The sequence below is a fragment of the Sceloporus undulatus genome, chromosome 2 (assembly GCF_019175285.1).
Source record: "Sceloporus undulatus isolate JIND9_A2432 ecotype Alabama chromosome 2, SceUnd_v1.1, whole genome shotgun sequence".
Taxonomy (NCBI): domain Eukaryota; kingdom Metazoa; phylum Chordata; class Lepidosauria; order Squamata; family Phrynosomatidae; genus Sceloporus; species Sceloporus undulatus.
In genome coordinates, this window is record NC_056523.1 from 65,141,968 (window position 1) to 65,162,470 (window position 20,503).

The 20,503-nt window shown below is 39.6% G+C and overlaps 1 protein-coding gene across 3 annotated transcripts in view; it reads right to left on the minus strand.

Moving 5' to 3' along the window:
- Positions 1-2,106: 2,106 nt before the first annotated feature.
- PPARG (peroxisome proliferator activated receptor gamma) overlaps positions 2,107-20,503 on the minus strand; it is a 90,865-nt gene continuing 72,468 nt past the window's right edge. For all 3 annotated transcript variants that reach the window (XM_042453947.1, XM_042453949.1, XM_042453948.1), the window contains exons 6-7: positions 9,999-10,449; positions 2,107-2,577 (exon numbers count right to left, since the gene is read on the minus strand). In XM_042453947.1, the coding sequence (XP_042309881.1) occupies positions 2,330-2,577; positions 9,999-10,449 (699 nt within the window). In that variant the 3' untranslated portion in view covers positions 2,107-2,329. The remainder of the gene's footprint in view (positions 2,578-9,998; positions 10,450-20,503) is intronic.

Consider the following 20,503-nt stretch of genomic DNA (forward strand, 5'->3'; position numbering starts at 1 on the left):
TAAAATCATTACTATCTTCAGCCACAAGATGACAGACACTTTCTAGCCAAATATGGACTTGTGAGATTCATTCCCCCCCCCCCCCCCGGGGCCTTTAGGCAGTTCCATGTTCTACTTTCCTTTGTGCACTCCCTAGAACTCTGCAAACAGCTGGAAGTCTCTGATTGGGAGGTCACCACATCGTATTTATCAGGGGTAGAAATCATGCAGCTCTTCAGATTTTCTTGGATTGCAAATCCCAATAAGATATAGTTAGGATAGCCAAGGATAATTAGGCAGGTGAAGAATGCCAGGAGCTGTAACCCAACGTCTAGAGGATTGCATGATTCCTAACACTGAAATATACCCACACCACCTAAAATACTCCCATTCCAAATAGCCCCTTCCTTGGAACGATCTCCAAGCCACTTCATCTGCAATTTGAGGGAAAGGGCTATGCCTTTTCTTGTGCTTCAAGTTTAGCTCAGATGCTCAACTTCACCATTCAATTTTCTCTCACAAAACAAAAGGGCAAAGGCACCTCTGATCAGCTGGGGATGGGAGCAACCTCTTTGAACATCAAAAAGAAAGAAAAAAGATTTTCAGTTCAGGAGGTAGTAAATGTCACCACCTATTCCCAGCACATAACAATTTCCCCTCTCTCATAATCCCAAACAATTGACTTGTTCCAACTTGTCGCTCAGTAAATACAATGTGCCTAACTTGAATAACATAGTTGGAAACATGCACAATCTGCCCTCATAAAAGTCCCTGCTGCTTTGCAACATTCAGTTTGCTCGAGGGCAATCACATGAAGGGATCCATTGCCAGTTCTGCCAAGATCAAAAGGAGCATGCATGTTGCTGCCACCTCACACAGTGTTTTCAATCTTGGGGGCAATCTGAAAAGCAAACCCAATTTTATGGTCACGTGCTAATTTCCACTAGGGGCAAGAGTAGGTCCATTCATCTTGCTTGTGAAACTAACAGTTGGAATCAGTACATAACATGTAGAAGCAACAACAGATAAACAGTCCATGTTACATTCAGAGGCATAGACGTGTTAGTCTGGAATATCAGTATACAAAGGGATTTTGTAGCACCACTGAGAGTGACTGCATGAAAGATGTTGTAGCAGAAGCTTTTGTTGACTTGGTCTACTTCCTCCAATGCTGGTTTACATCCTCAGATGCATCTGAGGAAGTAGGCCTAAGTCTACAAAAGCTTATGCAACAGTGGTCCCTAAACTGTGCCCTTTAAGAGATTTTGGACTTCAGCTCCCAGAGGCTTCAGCCATGTTGGCCAATAGTCTGGGATTCTGGGAGCTGAAGTCCAAAATCCCTTAAAAGAGCACAGTTTGGGGACCACTGTGCTACAACATTTTTGCTCTGTAGTTGTAAAGGTGCTAAAAGGTCCCTTTGTAAACAGTCCATATTACAGTGTTATAGTATAATACTTATGCTGTAAGGAACCTATAGCACATAGTAGGCATGTATTGTTTTATATTCATAATTTGTTGCTCATACTATGTTCAAATGAAATAATAATAATTCATAACTATAATTGGCAGTGGGAAAAGGCATCCTGATGACACTTCAGTAGCTTGACCTTCAAAATCAGTTAAGTCAAAGTATGTTTGGCATTTGTAGATCTTTAGCTTGTTGGTACAGTTGTGTGCCTTGAAGCCAACTCTATCCTATGGCTACCTATCCTTGGCTAGATTTTTATTCAGAGATTTGCCTTTCTGAGACTGAGAATATGATTTGTCCAAAATCAGGCATTACAACCTTGGTCTCCTGGAGTCCAACTCCAACATTCAAATGGCACCAATGTGCTGGTTCAGGGTCTTTTTAATGGGCCATTTTCTCTTTCTTTGCATGGATTTAAACATGGATGGAAAAAGAAACTAAGGCTCGTGTAGCTAATCTGTGCTTCCTGGGACAATACAGTAATCTTTAACTGGTTTTTTTTGCACACCACTATTAAAATATCCAGAAAGCTTGTCTGAACAAGGGCGTTTTTATTTATTTATTGTGAAACTGAATTTTGTTAACTGCACAGCTAACCAACTTCAATGATATTTTTAATCAGACAAACAAGCAGACAAATAAAAAAATAATCTGGAAAATACTGCCAACAATTTGTTTATATAGACGTTTTAATATTAAAAGCAAATGGTAAATGTGTCTTTATAAACAATAGGCATAAAATATATCTATAATAGTAAAGCTCTGTCTTTTTAAATGCTTCTTTCACAGTAATTTCTTTGGCATGTAATATTTTCCCTTTCAAAGAAATAGTGCAATTTGAAGAACGTACATCATGTCAGTGGATTAGAAATTCTATGGCCCTTAATATAAGTCCTTATAAATTTCTTGTAGGAGTGGATGAAGGCTCATATCTGTCTCCGTTTTCTTTATAATCTGCAACAGCTGCACATGTTCTGTTACAATCTGTCTGAGATCTGTCATTTTCTGCAACAATTTTGCAAACAGCTGTGATGACTCAGGGTGATTCAGCTTTAACTGGAGTTCTAAAGCTTGCAGCAAATTGTCTTGAATATCTTCAATAGGCTTCACATTGAGTAACCCAGGGCGATCTAAAAGTGAATGGAACAAAACAAAATATAAATAATTTGGATACAACCACACATATTCATAGAGGCTTCTGCAGGATTTCCAAGACAATACCACTGAAGTACTTGAAAATAAACAAAGTCTGAGCAGAAGCATTTGTAAATTTTTATCATATAAAAACTGCTCATTACAGAAGGTGGAATGTTTTACTGAATCAAGTGTTATGTCCTATAGGAAGATGGAAGGCGAGCTTTGTTGGGAAGTGGACTGTACATTTCTTGAAGCAGTACGTATTAGAGGGGATTGACCAAAACAGTTCCTAGACCTAAGATGAACAGTTCTGTAAATACTTCCACTCTGGCCATTTTCTCTGGAAGTGGTGCTTCCAAAGAACTTCATCTAGTTTTGGGGATGATGATGATGTTTTCATTAAAATTTGTGGTTGAGTCTTCCTATCCCGCTATTTGTTCTAAGAATTTGGTTTGTGGTGATTTTTCTGATTTTCAGAACAGTCTTTCCTATGAAGTGCATTTAAATCAGCTGACTGTAGGATGCATTTCTGAGACTCTTGGCAACACCAGGCATTTCTGTTTTTCTTGCCTTTCACAACTGTTGCCATTCTTGCATGATCACTTGTTCAGGAATCAGAGGTGGAAACGAGATCCTCCCTCTCACATTCCCCTTCCTGTCAAACACCTTATTGGCAGGTACAGTATTTAATGGGTACTGGTTTGTTGCTATTGTGTGCCATCAAGTTGATTCTAGCTTGTTCAGAGGAGGTTTGTCTTTGCTCTCCTCTGAGTTTGAGAGAATGGGGTTTGCCCAAGATCACCCAGTGGATTTCCATGGCAGAGCAAGGATTTGAACTCTGGTCTCAGGTTGCTCAACTATCCCAAGTTAGCTCTCGCAACTGGCTACTGGAACCATTATAGACAACTCGTTCACTTCCCTAAATACTTGACCTTTTGGATATTCTAAATTAATTTTTGCACTTAAGTGTAAGTGATCAAATAAATAAACGAGAGTATTTTGTATCAATGAAACTCTCCAGATTTTCACAAGCAAGAGATGTAGATGTGAATTCAAGCACTGTAAGATCAATTACTCTCCTCTCCTCCCCTCCCACGTTTCTGTTTATACATACACTCATCTCTTTCACTTCTCACATATTTCACTGCATTTGTTACCTGCCATTTCCTTATGTATATAGTTTTATTTGAAGCTTTTTGAAGGCAAACGCTACCAACATATCAGTCCTTTCCCTTTGCAACCCCTGCTTTTAGTGCACATCCTGAAAAAAATCCCCAAACTTTCCAAAGGTTTCACTGGCTCCACATTGAACTTAAACTAATAAACACTAAAATTTGACAAACGTGAGAGCTGAATATAGGGTGAAATGCTGCTTATAACTGTGCAGACTGTTCATGTTATAACAGCAATTGCAAATGACTTATTGCTGCCTCTGCTGCTAATGTATAATCTCTTAAATTTACTTGGCAACATGGAATGGCATCCTGACTACCACAGTCCATTGTGTGCATGCAGCAAAACAGAAGTTAATAAGTAAAATGATGGCTAGGCCATCCAACGAAACAGACAGGCTTTTTAGGACTCTTCAAAGTGCAGGCTTGGGGTTACTGTGTGCCAAAAGGGAAAGGGGAGTGGGATGAGGCCACTGCCTAACATAGGAATTCTGTCCCCACCATGCATTTTTCCTTCAGTCCCCAAATTTGTAGCATTTCAGTAATTTAACACTTCAGTTGAGCATTTAGAAATGCAGTTTAGGCATCCAAAGAAAAGAGGGAGGCACAATTACCAAGGGAAAGTGAACACAGTAAATATGTGAGTTCTAAGTGTGAACCATTTTCAGTGCCTTACTCTCTGCAACACTAGAAGTTTGGAGACAGAATGAAAATTTCATTTCAGGGGGCAGAATTATTATTTGGGGTGACAATGAATTCACCCCTCACACCCATAGCTACACCCCTGGCGTACACCACATCAGGGTGGCCTGTACAAGCATTGGCTTAATATGATCTGACATTCACTTTGGAGAAGTGATTTATACTTTAGGGCCCAAATACTAATATTCAGCCTTGGAAGATATAAGTACAAGGAAAGAAACAAGTATAACCTAAAATTGCCACATATTACCACATCATTAAAGCTCCCCCATACACCAGAAATTAAGGGATCAGGTACTGAAATTTAATAAAAGGCTAACACAGAATGTTTGACTTCTAAAGAGGAATTATCCTGGTTTTTAAAGCCCTGAACAAGAGCCTCTGTGAAGAAAAAGGCAATTTCTGTAACATTTTCTTCATCTTCCTCAAAAACGAGAGGATAAAAAAGTAGTTCTATAAATCCAGTAGTTCAGTTGAACTTCAGCTGATGAAATTTACTTTCAGTAGTGGTTTGGATATAGCAGTTTCAGTATATGAACATTTTCTAAGCATTTTCCTCACTCGTTACAATGAATGTAATTTTTACCAAAGTCACACCATCAAGTCTCAAGTCTCTACCTTCAAGTCTAAAGTTGAGTCTCAAGCCCTTGCAAGATACTTTGAAGTTGAGTCTCAAGTCAAGTCTCAAGTCTGGGAGCCATCTTCTAAGAGAAAAAAGGAGTAGGGGCATGTTTCTTGGAACAAAACGGCAAACACATTAAGCAATGGGTTTGAGGGGCGTTTGATGTCTGCTTGTCAGCCTGTCCCTGCTGCACATCAGAAGAGCCTTCTAAAGCCTTTCAAAAGTTTTAGAATGATCTTTCCATCTCAAGCCCATTGCCTAACACATTAGCTGTTCCCCTCTGAGAAATGCATCCACTACACAGGGGGTGAGTCTTGCTTGTTGCTTGAAGTGAATGATGTCAGCAGGTCAATCATTAAAAATATACAAGTCACCAGTCAAGTCAGTGCATCATTTATTGCCAAGTTTAGTCCAAGTCGAGATAATGAAGTGACTTGAGTTTGACTTGAGTTCAAGTCAATTGACCCGTGTCTACATCACTGTTACAGATAAAGGAACTTAAAAAAAATCCAGCCTATCAGATCAGAACTATTTCTCTCAATTCAAAGGAGGATATGTGGGCTGAACTTGTTCTGTGAGGATTTACAATCCAATCCTATGAATCACAAAAGTGACTGAGGTCCTAACCTCATAGGCCAAATGAAACATCCTCCTCGTTCCCATGGCAAGTAGTCATAATGACCCAATTCCTGGTTCTCATGAAAACTCGCCAGATGATGTCCACTCAATTCAGCACAAAACCCACCTTAAAATAGTGTAACAAGCCTCACCATTTGCTCTGGATCTTCCCAGAAGATCTTGAGCTCTCAGTTGTGATACCAGGTGGCACTTTTCAATGAGTCTCGCTATGCTGCCCAGCATTGCCTCAGCTGGTGCATGTTGCTCACTCTGAGATCAGAACAAGGTGCCCAGCCATTTGATCGAAGCTGGGTAGCTTGTTCTGACCTCAGAATGAGTGGTGCATGCCAGCGGTGCTGACGTCAGAGGCGCAGTCGGGCACACATGGAAACTGCCACCTGGCATCGTAATATAATGCCTAGGTAATGGGGAATGTTAGGGCAGGTCTAGGGCCAGTATATTCCGGAGATCTATGGGAAATCAGATCTTATGGTGTACAAGTAATATGGCTGCTCAGTTCACCATGGCTGAACCTCCTTATAAGTTGACCATGTTATGTCAACCAGGAAAGAAACCAAAGAAGTTTGTTCTGTGTTTGTTTGTTACTTATATTTCTCCATTGTTGACTGGATAGCTGAGTCTAGGTGCACATAAAAATCAATCTACAGAATAAAGAGGGAGTGAGCAAGTACCACACACCAGCATGTTTGTGCATAGTGAGCCAGCTTCCCCTGAATCCTGGATTACTGTGTTGTGTGGTCAATACCATCTTGTGTTTGTGACCCCACAAAGTTTTACACACACACACACACACACACACACACACACACCTGTTATGGAGGAAAAAACAAACTAGGTGAATGTTGCCTTCTGGTAGCACTAGGAGATGTCTCCTTTGCCCCATGCAATCGTCATGATTTTTCAAACATTATTTTTCCTTGAAATTATGAAACAATAGTTGGAATCTGAAGTTATGTTGGAGCAGACAAGTGCTAGATCATTAAAAACAGACCCTTAAAAATGGATGCACATTTTCCCTTTCTCTTTCACACACAATAACAGCCTTATACTAAGACCACCAGTACTGTAACATCAATAGAATGGAAACTACTTCTGAAACATTACAGATTATGTGATAAGATTCAATGTTGGACTGAAATAGATGAAATAGGTGTAGAAGGGTGTTTCTTCTCAATGTGAAACCCTATTCCATTCTTCAAAAATCTGTGTTAACCATGCTTCCTGTTAATCATTTACCGACAAAAGGATCATAAGAATGAGTTTATGTTTTATGTACACAGGCAAAATTCCTATGCATTTCTTATCTCTAACAGCAAATGCTACTGAAAGTCATTTAGAGTAAGAATAGGCATTTGGCTGAGAGCCCTTATCGTACTATTGGTGTGACTCAGCAGTTGTGGGCCTTGGTTAATGAATGTACCACAAATCGACTTTCAGGTCCAGAGAGGTTTGTCATCAGTTTTACATATGATTAAGATGTGTTCCATTATTCTAAGAAGACCAAAATATCATTTTTAAAGGGAAGAAACTTTGAGATCCTGGAGGTTCTTGGGTATGTTTGTTTTAAGAGGGACCAACCCCCTCCCCCCCAGTTTATGATCAACTGTTCATGTACTGGTAAAAATTCAGGGTTCACAAATTACTGTACTGTAAAATGTATGTGAAGAAGAATAGCCACAAAATATTTCTGATTCAGAAGGGGAAGAACATCTTAGGTCAATTCCCCTTCCATAAAGTAGGATTCTAAGCAAAGTTCTAAAGAAAGCTGACAAGTTAAACCAACAACATTAAAAACATTTCTAAAAGGCTTTGTCAATTGTTGTTGGGTTATGCGCATTTAAGATGTTTCTGAATTATGGCGACCTTAAGCCTATCACAGGGTTTTCTTGCCAAGATTTATTCAGAGCGGGTTTGCCTTTGCCTGAGGCTGAGAGAATGTGATTTGCCCAAGGTCACACAGAAGGTTTCCATGGCCAAACAGAGATTCAAACCCTGGTCTTCAAAGTCTAAAGCTGCTTCTACACTGATGAAAAAAAATTGGTTTCACTTTGTATTTTTCTGATCCATAGGGATCCATCCTGCAATGACCCTGATAAGCCCCCCCCCCCCACACAAAGAACTTAAAAACATCACATGCATCACAAAGCACTTCAAAATGACACCAGCACAACTGGCCACACATTTTTACCTGGTGAACTTGTTGTGTTTCCCTCACCCAGTGTACATCAGTGTAGGAGCCAACAGCCCTTATGGTCTGCCTGTCAGTCATCCTGACTGGTTGCCCCTCCATTCTTTCCCCCTTTGCCACCCCAGTGATGGAAGGAGGAAATTGTAAAGATACACACATGATGGAGAGAAAAAAATGCATTTTACGTATCTTTCATTTATGAAACTGTCCGGCCATGATTGTCCTGTTTGCTTTACTGTTTGTACTCTTCTCCTTTATATGCGGCTGTTCTTGAAAACAATTTGGAACATAGGCCATGGAGCAGAATACTTTTTTCTATCTATTAAGAGGCATGGACTTGCAAAATACACCTATTTGAAACCTTTATGTTGCACTTGGATGGCTTATCAACAATGAGACTTCTGCTGGAGATACTAAGCAGAAGCTGCTACTCATGGTCAGAACTTGCACAAAGCTACTTTTTTGGACCACAACTCCCAGAATCCTCAGGCTGTAGAGTCTCTAGGAGAATTCTGGGACCACCAGTGTGACTTGGTGTAAAGTAATTTTTACACTATATTCTCTGGTAGAATTATCAGCATTGCCCTGTAAGCAGCAGTCTGAGGGTGCAGCTACACTGTAGAAATTAATATAATTTGAGACCACTTTAAGTGCTGTAGCTCCATCCAGTGGAATCCTGGGATTTGTAGTTTTACAAGGTCTTCTTGCAAGACTTCTCTGCCAAAGAATGCTGACATCTCACAAAGCTACAAATCCCAGGATTCTATAGGATGGAGCCACAGCAGTTAAAGTGGAGTCAAACTGCATTATTTCTATAGTGCTGATGCACCCTGAGTCAAAACTAAGGGTCATAACCAAAATGTAAGTCAAAACCGAAGGATAAACTAAGAAATAGGACTGAGAAACAACAGGCATCTGGATTAATGGACAATGAAAGAATACAGGACTGTGCTCAGAAAAGGACTGTGTGGAACAGGAAGATCTCTTAGGCGGGATACAGACTGCCCAAAGTGGGTGGTCTCCCGCTGCCCTAGTTTGCTCCGTGGGGAAGCCGCAGCCGCCAGACTGCAGGGCTGCCCCGTGGAGCAAAAAGAACCCTTAAAAGACGGGTTCTTTATGTGGCGCGCTTGTGACGCCGCAATGCGCCGATGGAGCACTTACAGCATCACAAGTGAGCCGGGATATGTGAACGCTAGGCGTCATTTGACGTCCTGGCACCGTACCAGGGTTAGGGAGCGTCTAAAAACTATGCTCCCGGGCAACCCTAGTACATCATCAGGATGTACTAAAAGGCCATGTAAGCAGGGCCTTATATTTCTTTCCTGTGCAAGAGGACCCAATGGCCAGCCTTAGTAGGCAAGGTACTGGCCAGGACCTGTGGGCACTGAGCTGCCTAGAAAGATGCTGCTAATGTGGCTGACCACTGAGGCCCAAAGGCTCCCAGTCTGAGCCTGAGTCCTATTGGTCAAGAATTTGTATAAATAACAGAAGATGCTTATAATGTCTTCAGAAGGGCATTTCCCCAGTTTAGCAGTTAATAGGCAGATACTTTCTACATTCAGGGAACAAAGCAGGGTAGGGATGCCTGCGCTGAGAGCATCTGTAATATTTGACTCCCCACTCCTTCCTATTCTCCCCCCCCCACATCAACTGCATCCTGACCCAGATGTTGCTCCATGTGTGCTGCAGAGTTTTTCATTCAGTTGTGCTTTCCTTCACCCAACATTGTGATTCCTTTTTGAACTCAGTGAAAACATATACTATTAATCAAGACCACAGAGGATGGAAGCCTATCTGTCAAATATGACTACAGTATGAGCTATGAAGCTCTCAAGGTAAGTCTGCCCAACTTCTGATCCAACATGTTGAAGGCAGCTCCTGAACTGTGCGCAGAAAGGCACCAGCAATTCAGGAAACTACTATTTCCATTTCCAGTCTGTAGTTGCAAAAACAGGAAGTTCTAAATATATGGTGGGCCAAAATATCTAGCTGGCAGGCTGAGTTTGGCTTGGTGGGTCCCGAGTACTGCATTCCTGGTTCAAGATTTATTCCAGCCCAAGAACAAATATACAGTATTTATGTCACACTTACCTCCACTGAGAATAATGACAGCTATAAATATTGCCAGATCACTGTCGTCTAATTCCAGTGCATTGAACTTGACAGCAAACTCAAACTTGGGCTCCATAAAGTCACAAAAAGGTTTTCGGAGGCTCTTGAGGAACTCCCGAGTCATGAATCCTTGTCCATCGGATATAAGAACACCATCTTTATTCATCATGGAGGCCAGGAGCGTATAGATGATTTCATGGACACCATATTTCAGGAGAGTTACTTGGTCATTCAGGTCTAAACTCACAAATCCTGGAATGCTTTTGGCAAATTCTGTGATCTCCTGAACAGCTTCCACTGAGCGAAACTGACAACGCTGGAAGATACGAATGGCCACCTCTTTGTTCTGCTCTTGCATGGGGGCCAGATGTTTACACTTGATCTGATCTTCACCCATCATTAAGGAATTCATGTCATAGATGACAAATGGCTGAAAAATAAAAAATAAATTGATTCCAATGCTTCCTTGCAGACACAGAGACAGCAGACACAGAGACAGTGGAAATCTGGGTGAAGACCAAAAAGAGGCTAGGAAAGAATAGGTATATAGTCCATTGACATATTTAGGGAATAATTTTGGAAAATAAACAGAGAATAATGAAAATAAACAGCAACAGAATACTTATACATAGTTTAACAAGGCCTGAATATTTTCCCTTGCAAGGAAATTAGACTTTTTGAGAAAGTTTGCAAACTCCTCCATAAAAATAAAATGGCTTTTGGTGCTGTAAACATAGACATATTTTCCCCTAACATAAACCTTTTAAAAGAAAATAAAAGCACAAACAATTAAAAACAGGGAACATTTCTCTTCATAATTTTGGAACGCTATTACTACATTCGCATATACTGTACTTTCAGCTGTGATTTCTGTATGTATTGGCATTTGAACTTTACCACTGAGAAGGGGAGGAGGGAGAGGTTTTGTGGCATCTTTAAGACAAACCAGTTGTTTTCAGCATAAACCTCCATGGGCTTGATTAGGTAATGGCTAGTTTTGACATCACCTGATGAATTCAAATTTAGTGACTCTGTCAACTATCACTGAAAAACTAATGTGCTTGATGCAAGGCCAAGTCATACACTATATATATATATCTGCCCCTTCCCCAGCCCTTGGACTCAGTTCCTTTTGTTGAACTTGATCTAAGGTATACAATTTTGTATGATCTTTGTGATCACTGTTTAAAGAATATGCATGTCAAGCTCATCCTATTCCCTTAAAAACCGGTGGTACTTGCAGTGAAACCTACTGAGGAATGGGAGGCACAACTACAATACTCAACCCACTCTAATAAACTAGACTTCAAAGTAACTGGCTTTAACATCAAGTAGTATCTAACAGCACCTTTGAAGTATCGCTGGGATGGGCAACTTGTTTTTCTCTAAGTTTTCAAAGACACAGCTGTGTTACATTAGAAAATCAGTATGCAAAGGGATCTTGTAGCACCTTTGAGACTAACTGAAAGAAAGAAGCTGGTAGCATGTGCTTTTGTAGACCTGAGTCTTCCAAAAGCTCATGTTACCAACTTTTTCTTTCACTTAGTCTGAAAGGTGTCACAAGATCCCTTTGCATACAGATTCTCTAGGTGCTGTTACACTGCATCTCCCTCGAGCCCTAGCATAACCAACAATGAATGATGATAAACACTACAACCCAGGAAATCTAAAGGGCCAGAAGTCATGCTGGTGCTTACACTAGTGTAAGACAGGGCATCCCGTTCATCCCAGTTTGCCTTCCTCACTGCTGCCACTTGAAAAAGTTGTTCCTTAACGTTAGAGGAACCTATGAAATCATATGGGACATGGCCCAGAGGGCTACAGTCCAGGGAGGGAGAAAAGGAGAAAACTTGATGCCCTACCTTGTACAATCATAAGCACTTTCCCCATGTGTATAGACAGCGCTGGGTACAACCCAAGGAGTCTGCTTAGTATTTGCTTACACACAGCTAATAACACACAGTTAATAACATCTGTTCTTATTCATTGCTCTGAAACAGGGATGAGGACAATGATACAAATTACAGAGATCTGTTTGAAGACATGAGCCTCAGTCCACATATGCTGAAGCAACGGAATCATGTGGGATGAAGATTATTTCACAACAGCCATGAAAGTGTAAAACTAATGTTTTGATTTCAGGATTTTCTGGATCAGCAAAGAAATGCTTCAGCTAGAGACACCCATTCCTGCAATATTGCTGTGTTGGTCTTGCAGGAAGACACAAACCAGTCCAAACTGGAGAAGCTCAAATGGACTCTGTAACCTAGAGCATATTTTGATGTGACAGAGAGAGTTGTACTGTACATTCCGGAGAGAAGTTGGTTATATAGTAATTTCAGATGGTACTGACGACTTGACCATTAGTAATCATTGACATGTGATGCAGATGTGGCCGCAACTGAAAGGATGAATGTAATGTTCAGTTGTGTCTATCATAAACATTTTGATGTTTCAGAGCCCAAAGTCCATTGCAGTACAAATAATAATAAAAGTTTTACTCATTATTTACTGAATGAGTGCATTTACTCTAGATGTAGTACTTTCAAACGTCAACTCGATAAAGCCAGACAATTTTACAGGGGGTTGTTTTTTTTCATTTATAGTTTTATGCTAGTAAATTCTACCCCAGCAACTAGTTCCTGAATGCTCTGAAGCAAACAGTGTCCCATGAGCACACCCTATATAAATTGCATGAACAGTACATTAGTGTGATGATCAAACTTCACAGAATCACTCACAAGGTCCAAATTAACTAGTTAAACTAAGCACACCATACAAAAAATGACTGACAGATGCCCTAGGGATTTACATAACTAGCACAAAATATGTTTGAAAACACTGCAACCAAAAACATAGCACTAGTTCTTCAAAATTATACACTATACTTAGATTCAAGTTGTCAGACTTTTCATTTACAGACAGATTATGGTACAATACTGACTATTGATTATTTAATAATAGTGTCTAAACAGGTTTCTTTTTATATAACAATTGAGTTTCTTTTACATGAGGAACAGAAGGATATAAACTAATGCACTAGTTACACATAGCATAGAGTTGGAGGAAACCACAAGGGTCATCTTGTCCAATCCCCTTGCCAGACAGAAATGCACAACTAAAGCAATCCTTAAAAATGTTCAGCCACTGAATTACAATGCTGCTTCTATGTGACATTAAGCACTATTTTCATTTTAGTTGGAATTCAGAATGGATACTAGATTTCTGCAAATCCAAAAAATAAAGTAGTGTGGCATGTTGGACAATGACAGACAAGACCAGATGCAAATTTCCACTCAAGCTCCTCTAGGTTGGGCAAATGTGTTGGGATTGTGGTATTTCTTGCTTTTGTTCTTGAGTTCTTGAAAATATCCAAGCAATATTTCAGTTGTCCCAGACTATTTCGTGGCAATATCTGGCACCAGCTGCAACACTGGGTTTCTTTTTTCTTTTTTGTATTTCAAAGACATATCAGAATTGTATTTCCCTTCTCTTTTACTTTTAAATTTTTAAAAAGTGGCATAGTGCTATAGTGAAGCAGTGAAATTGCACTTCTGCACTATAACTCTATAACTTAAAAACAAAAACAATGTCTGGGATAGTTGCTAAAGCATTGGATTTGGATGTAAGAAACCCACATTGGTCCCATACAAGTCACTATTCCCTCATTTATTCTGTTTCAAAGGGTTTGTCCATGAGTTCTTAACACCTCAATGGACTTTAGTGAGGGGGAATCTGGGAAATGGAGTGAAAAAATGATTATTTTCCCCATGTACTTTGCTTTCTGCTACACTAATATTTTCCTCTCTCACGGTGAATTTTAAGGTACCAGTTTAGACTTTTCAAGTAACTTTTTTCCACAGTCTACACTACTCCATATGAGGAAAATCAATTTCATATACAGTTAAAAATAAATTTTATGCAAACTTATGTGTGCATATTTCTTGAGGGTGGGGGTGGGAAGGTTCCACAGTTTTAATCAGATTCTCAAAGTGACTATGAGCCAAAAAAAAAAAAAAAAAAAAAAAAGGATGTTTAATATATGCATCAACAAGAGAGAGAATGCTAGCAATTTATTCCAAAGCAATGAACTCTGACCAGACCCCAGAAAGATACAACAGTACAGAGTTTGAAAACTGGAAGCAGTAGAATATTGACAGCAAGCAGAAAATAAAGTGAGGCTAGACATGGAATGAGGTATATTGGGATGCATGGACAACAGAGATACAAAGCGCTGGAAAGATTTCACCTTAGCTATTGTAAACTGTTAAACAAACTATTGTAAAAGACAAGATTCTCTAGTGTAAAAATAAATATATCATTGAAAACCAAAATCAGGATTGTCCATGCCATTGTATTTTCAATTTCTATGTATGGTTGTGAAGCCGGACACTGAAAAAAGCCGACAGGATGAGAATCAATTCATTTGAAATATGGTGTCGAAGGAGAGTTAATGCATATAGATACTATGGACTGCAAAAAAGTAAAATAAATGGCTCCTAGGACATAGCAAGACTGAACTCTCTGTAGAAGCCAAGATGACTCAACTGAACTGTTGTAGTTCTGACATATCATGAGAAGACATGACTCATTAGGAAAAGTCAATAATGCTTGGTAAGGTAGATTGTAGTAGGGCAAGACAGCAGCAGTGCAGTGTAGTGGTTTGAATGTTGGACTATGACTCCGGAGGGTTTGAATTCTGGCTGAGCCATGGAATCCCACTGGTTGATCTTGGGCAGGTCACATTCTCTAAGCTTCAGAGGAAGGCAAAGGCAAACCCATATCTGAAACAAATCTTGCCAAGAAAACACTGTCACCTTATTGTTGGCATAAGTCAAGAACAACCTGAAGGCATTCCTACAACAAAGTAGGAAAAGATGAAGACTGTAGTACAGGTGGATAGACTGAGAGGGGCTACTGCCCATCTTTGCCCCTCATTGATGCTGCGCCAGCCGCATGGCGCAGCACCGATGCACTCCCTAGAGCGGCTTCTTTTTAGAGGCCTCATTTAGAGGTGCCATGATGTCTCTTCCAGCTAGAGCCATTTGGGTGCATGGATGCCTGTGTGTCACAATGCCACGCCCCATGTGGATGGGGCCATAGCAAGATGGCACACGGGTGTCGATTGAAGGACTGGGCGCGTATGGATGCCCAGTCCTACGGATCCCTAATATCTGCCTCAGGCCAGCACAAAGCACCCGTCTGTACCGGGCCTTAGTCAAGGAAGCCACAGCCTTCAGTCTGCAAGAGCAGGGCTGTTGATAACATGGTGACTCAGAGGTCTCTTATTCATAGGGTCACCATAAGTCCAAGTTGACTTGACAATAGTCAACAATAACAATTGTAAACTGCACTGTAATCCCCTCTAGACTTTTATACATGATGGCATCAGTTTTAAAAAACATTATGCCACTGACCATGCAGTTTAAAAGCTCTTAATCTAAATAAGAACAGGATTCTCAAGAATTTGATGAATGGATTAGATCAGTGATGGTGAACCTTTTCGAGGTCGAGTGCCCAAAATGCAACCCAAAACCCACTTATTTATTGCAAAGTGCCATGTCCCTCTGGCTTTCTAGTAACAAACTCATGCAAACTCTGTGCTGGCACAATGGCAAATGTGCCCACAGAGAGGGCTCTGAGTGCTACCTCTGGCACGCGTGCCACAGGTTCGCCATCACTGGCCTAGAGGCAGCATGTTTTATTAGATTATGCCTAGAGGCAACATGTCTATGCAGTCACAGCCACATAGGAAATTTAGTAACCTGAATTCTGTTTTTATGGCATTTTGAAAATATTTCCATCATAGCTTCAAAACAGGATCACAAAATTCATGGAGAATTCATACTGTAATTAATTTTATGCTAAGATCCAATTATGCTGGATAGAGATCCCACTGATATGTACAAAATGTACATAATCCAGTAAGCTTGCCGTTTACATAAACTGTAAATGTGACTATAAAGTCCCATTGATTTCAATGTGAAGGGTTGTGTTTAATTCTCCTATCGATTCAATGGTACATAGAAAGTGTTTACATTAATTTGGAATATGCCCCATACAACTAATGGGCAATGTTACTTTGATATAATATATGGAAGATGTGTTCTCACTCATATTTGAAGAGGTTGATTTATAAAGTACTTATATTTTAATACTTTGATGTTAGCCTATGGAGTACTTCTGGGTTGAAAAAGTCATGCATACTGTTTGTTTAATGCATAATGGCATAATAAAACGTGTTTAGGGCCAATTCTGTGCATAAATAAACATAAATGCAGAAAATAAAGGAAATGTACAAGGAAATCAGCAATATAGTATGTAATGTGGAGTGTTTTATGATAATTTAATGTGCAGAATAATGTCATGATGTTTTATAACACTCTAAGGGTTCATACAGCAATATATACTATTTGTAGCCATGTTTTATATGTGCTGTAATCCTTTCCTTATTCCCTTCTTTTTTTGAAATGGACTTTACATTGACATCAGCATCTCATAAATCAGATTCACTACTGTTAAATTAATATATGTTGATCATTCCCAAATTTGTTTTTCTCATGAAACCAGCATGAGCCAATCGCTTATTTCTAATCCTTCATATTCTTTTAATATAGCATAGATAAGAATACGGCTTTCATGCACCTTTTTGTATGTGTCAAGTCTTATAGCATGGGTCTAAACAGGGGTGGGCAACTGCAGCCTTCCAGATGTCATGGGATTGCTACTTCACCATTGGATATGCTAGTTGATGGAGTCCCTCAACATCTGGAAGGACGCAGTTTCCTATTCCTAGCCTAAAACTACAGAAGGAATTAGGAATTAGATAGCAAGATTCAGGTTCAGCATTTTCATATGTGGCGTTGGACGCACATATTTATTATTTATTTTATTATTTATTTATTTTATTTTTATCCCGCCTTCCTCCCAAAGTGGGACCCAAGGCAGCTAACAACACATTAAAACAACAATTAAAATCACAGAATTAAAATCGAAAAAATATAAAGAATTACAAATACTGTATAACATTTAAAACATACAAAGTTAAAAATAGTAATCTAAAATCAACCCTCTCATCCCCCAATAAACCAAGCCTGCCAGATCTTAATCTGTAATGATCTGTTCCTTTTCTCCATTCCAATTCTGAGCATTCTGAAAATAACAGTTTATATACCTGCATGTGTCTATTGTTCCTAACAGAATAGTCTCTAATCTATGGCTTGTAGTAAAACACAAATGATCTGAGAGGAGAAATGGCCCGTTTCTTAGTTTCATAAAGGCACTGTACCTAGAAAATGAGTGAGTTATATTTTTAATTGTTTTATGGGTATACTAATTACACAGTTCATTGTTTACTGCTGTGGTGGTAGAGAGAGGCAGAGCAAGATAGTGAAAAGTTGGAGAGATCAGTCATCATCATAAAATTATCTCCAAAAATGGCAGGCAAAGGCATCCCAAACGGTGGAGACAGCTGGAAAAATTAAGTTTTTATATCATATTTTAACATCAAGCAAGGATAAATTTTTGTTACTGATATTTTCACAGATGTTTTGGTAGACATCCGTAGCATGAAATTATATTATTTTCTTTCGTATACAATGGGCCATTGGTATCCACTGGGATTTGGTTCCAGGACTCCCCGTGGATACCAAGATCCATGGATGTTCAAGTTCCATTAAATGCAATAGAATAGATAATAAATGGTGCCCCTTAAATACAATGGAAAAATCAAAGTTTACTTTTTGGAATGTATTTATTGTTTTGATATTTTCAAGCCATGGATGCTTGGATCTGTGGACAAAGAATCAGTGGAAATGGAGAGCCAACTGCATTTGTATATTCGTATAGATGTATTGAAATACATAAGCTAAAATGTAAGTGTAATCCTATACATGTCTAGTAAGAACTAAAGGCCTGGACGGATGGGCAGGATACCATGAGTGAAGCCAATGGTATCTTGCCGATAATTCTGACCCAGGTCAGTCCCCAGGAAGCACAGAAACAAGAGGGTTTCACATGGCCACACACTGCCATGCTGTGGATCTGCTGCTGCCGTGCACCCATTACCTGTCACCACCATCACATCTGCTCCAAAGGCCCCTGCTAAGGCCCATAAGGATGGAAATGGAGCACCTGATGACACCCTCATGGCCGAGGTGTTCCCTTTCAATGACATTGGCTTCACTGGAGGCCTTCAGAACAGATACACTGGCAGGTAAGGGGCATGCAGTCTGTGTAGTCTGCTGGCTGTTGTAGCGGAATTTTCAGGAAACTTTGCTGCAAGCAGCTGGTCAAGGGCCCTTTGGGCCAGGTTTGAGCCAGGACTGCCGGACTGATGTCCGAACTGGCCGATCCTGGCCCAGGGCTAATGACCTGCTTTATCTGTACAGGACACCACCAGGCTGGGATGAACACATGCTTTTTGGCATGTGCATACAGTCTCAAGAGTTATGTTAGGACTGTAACCTAACAGAATTAATCACAAACTTCTGTTTCACTCAAAGAGAAAAATAATATTTTATTAAAAAATAAGTTTGATCATATTAACATGATTTGAAGGATTTACTTTATTTTTAGATGATGCATGATGCACTACTATACTAGCAGTGTAGCAGGCAAGAATGTAGAAAATATACTTCCTTCAGAATCAGTTTAAATCAAATTGATTTTAATCATGATTTGAATGGATCTGAAGGACAATTTAATCATTTAAATCACAACTTAAGTCAATAGTGAACAAGCTTCAATTTAATCATAACTTTTAACAGAAATATATTACTGTTTAGCACAACAGAGAGATGTTAGTTTCATTACCAGGTAGGTACACATTAAGCCATGATTCCGTTTTCAGATTAATTTTCAATTTATTGAAAAAGAGGATCTCTTGCATTTATACCCACCCTTCCTCTTTATTCAGATCTACCCCATGTCCCCAAATTATCTTTGCATTGAATTGACCTTCTCTAGCTTTGCAGTGAGAAAGAGAGAGAGAGAGAGAGAGAGAGCGCACAGTTCATGTACACCAGCTGCTGAATAGGACTGATCAGGTTATTTTTCATTTCTATAAACTGCTACTAACATATTTCTTATGTGATTTGAGTGTTGGACTATGACTGTGGAGACCAAGTCCTATTCCCAGCTTGGCCACGAAACCCACTCGGTGAATTTGGGCAAGTCACACTCTCTCAGTCTCAGAGGAAGGCAATGGCAAACTTTCTAAGAAAGTTGGAAATGATTTGAAGGCACACAACAGCAAAACACATTTCTACATTGTAATTAGAAGTACTGTAACTAGTATTCATGAACATATCTTTTAGCTATGTTTTACTAATTGTTTTGAGAATATTTTGGAAACTGATTTAAATTTAAGAAATCTAAATAAAAAGATCTTTATTTTATTTTATTTTATTTTTAATCAACCCTGGCTTCAATGAAGACACAATGACTCTAGTTTAGCACACTGCGCACCATCAGTTCTTGTACTAAAAATACAGTTGGCCCTTCCCTTAAGTGGAGATCTGTTCTGGACTTTCTCCCACCCGCATAAGGGAAATACCGTCTATGCTCAAGCACCATTGAAAACAATGGGGCTCACGTACATGGTGCGATGCACCCACCATTGCTGTTTCCATTACGTGGCTTCAGTGTAAGCTGAAAGCCGCATATGGCATGGGCACACTGTAATGAGTTGGATCCAGAGATCTGCAAGGCAAAATCCCTTCAGCGAAAGGGGCAAACTGTAAATAACAAGTGCAAGGAGACAAGAAGAGATGCAAAAGAAGATGCTGAGGAAAATATTGCATTAAAAATCACAATAACAAAAAAAAAATGCATCAGAGGGAGAAAACAGACAGGGGAGATTATACTTTTGAATGACAAGGGAGTTAAAGGAATAATGAAAGGGGATAAGGAAACTGTGTAGAAGAAGAATAAGTTATTTGTCTGTCTTAAATGCAGATGTATGGCAACATGAAGTCTTATTGTCAGGAATAATATTGGGAATTAGGCAAATCATAGTCTCAATAAAAGATGTTGTAGACCTTATTGGTAAACTGAAAAGAAACAGATCAGTTGGTTGAAATGGTATACATATGAGTATTTTCAGAAGACCTCATAAGTGAAATTGCTGATGTAGGCCTATGAACAAACATAGTGCAACATATGCAGCCCTTGAACTGTTGCCGATTGCAGCTCCCATGTGTCCTAGCCAGCATAGCCTTGGGTGAGGAATGCTGGGAGTTTTAGTCCAGCAGTATCTGAAGAGCCCCCTGATTCCAAACCCTGCTTTAATGGATTACTCCAAGTAATCTTACTACCTAATTTTATTGCTGGCAAAGCTCCATATCACAAACGGTTTCATGTACACCTGAACCTAAGAAAAAAGTCCATGTACAGTTGTCCCTCCATATTCGCTAGGGTTAGGGGAACAAGACCCCCGTGAATATGGAAAAACCGCAAATATCAAAAACACTGTTTTTTCCTGA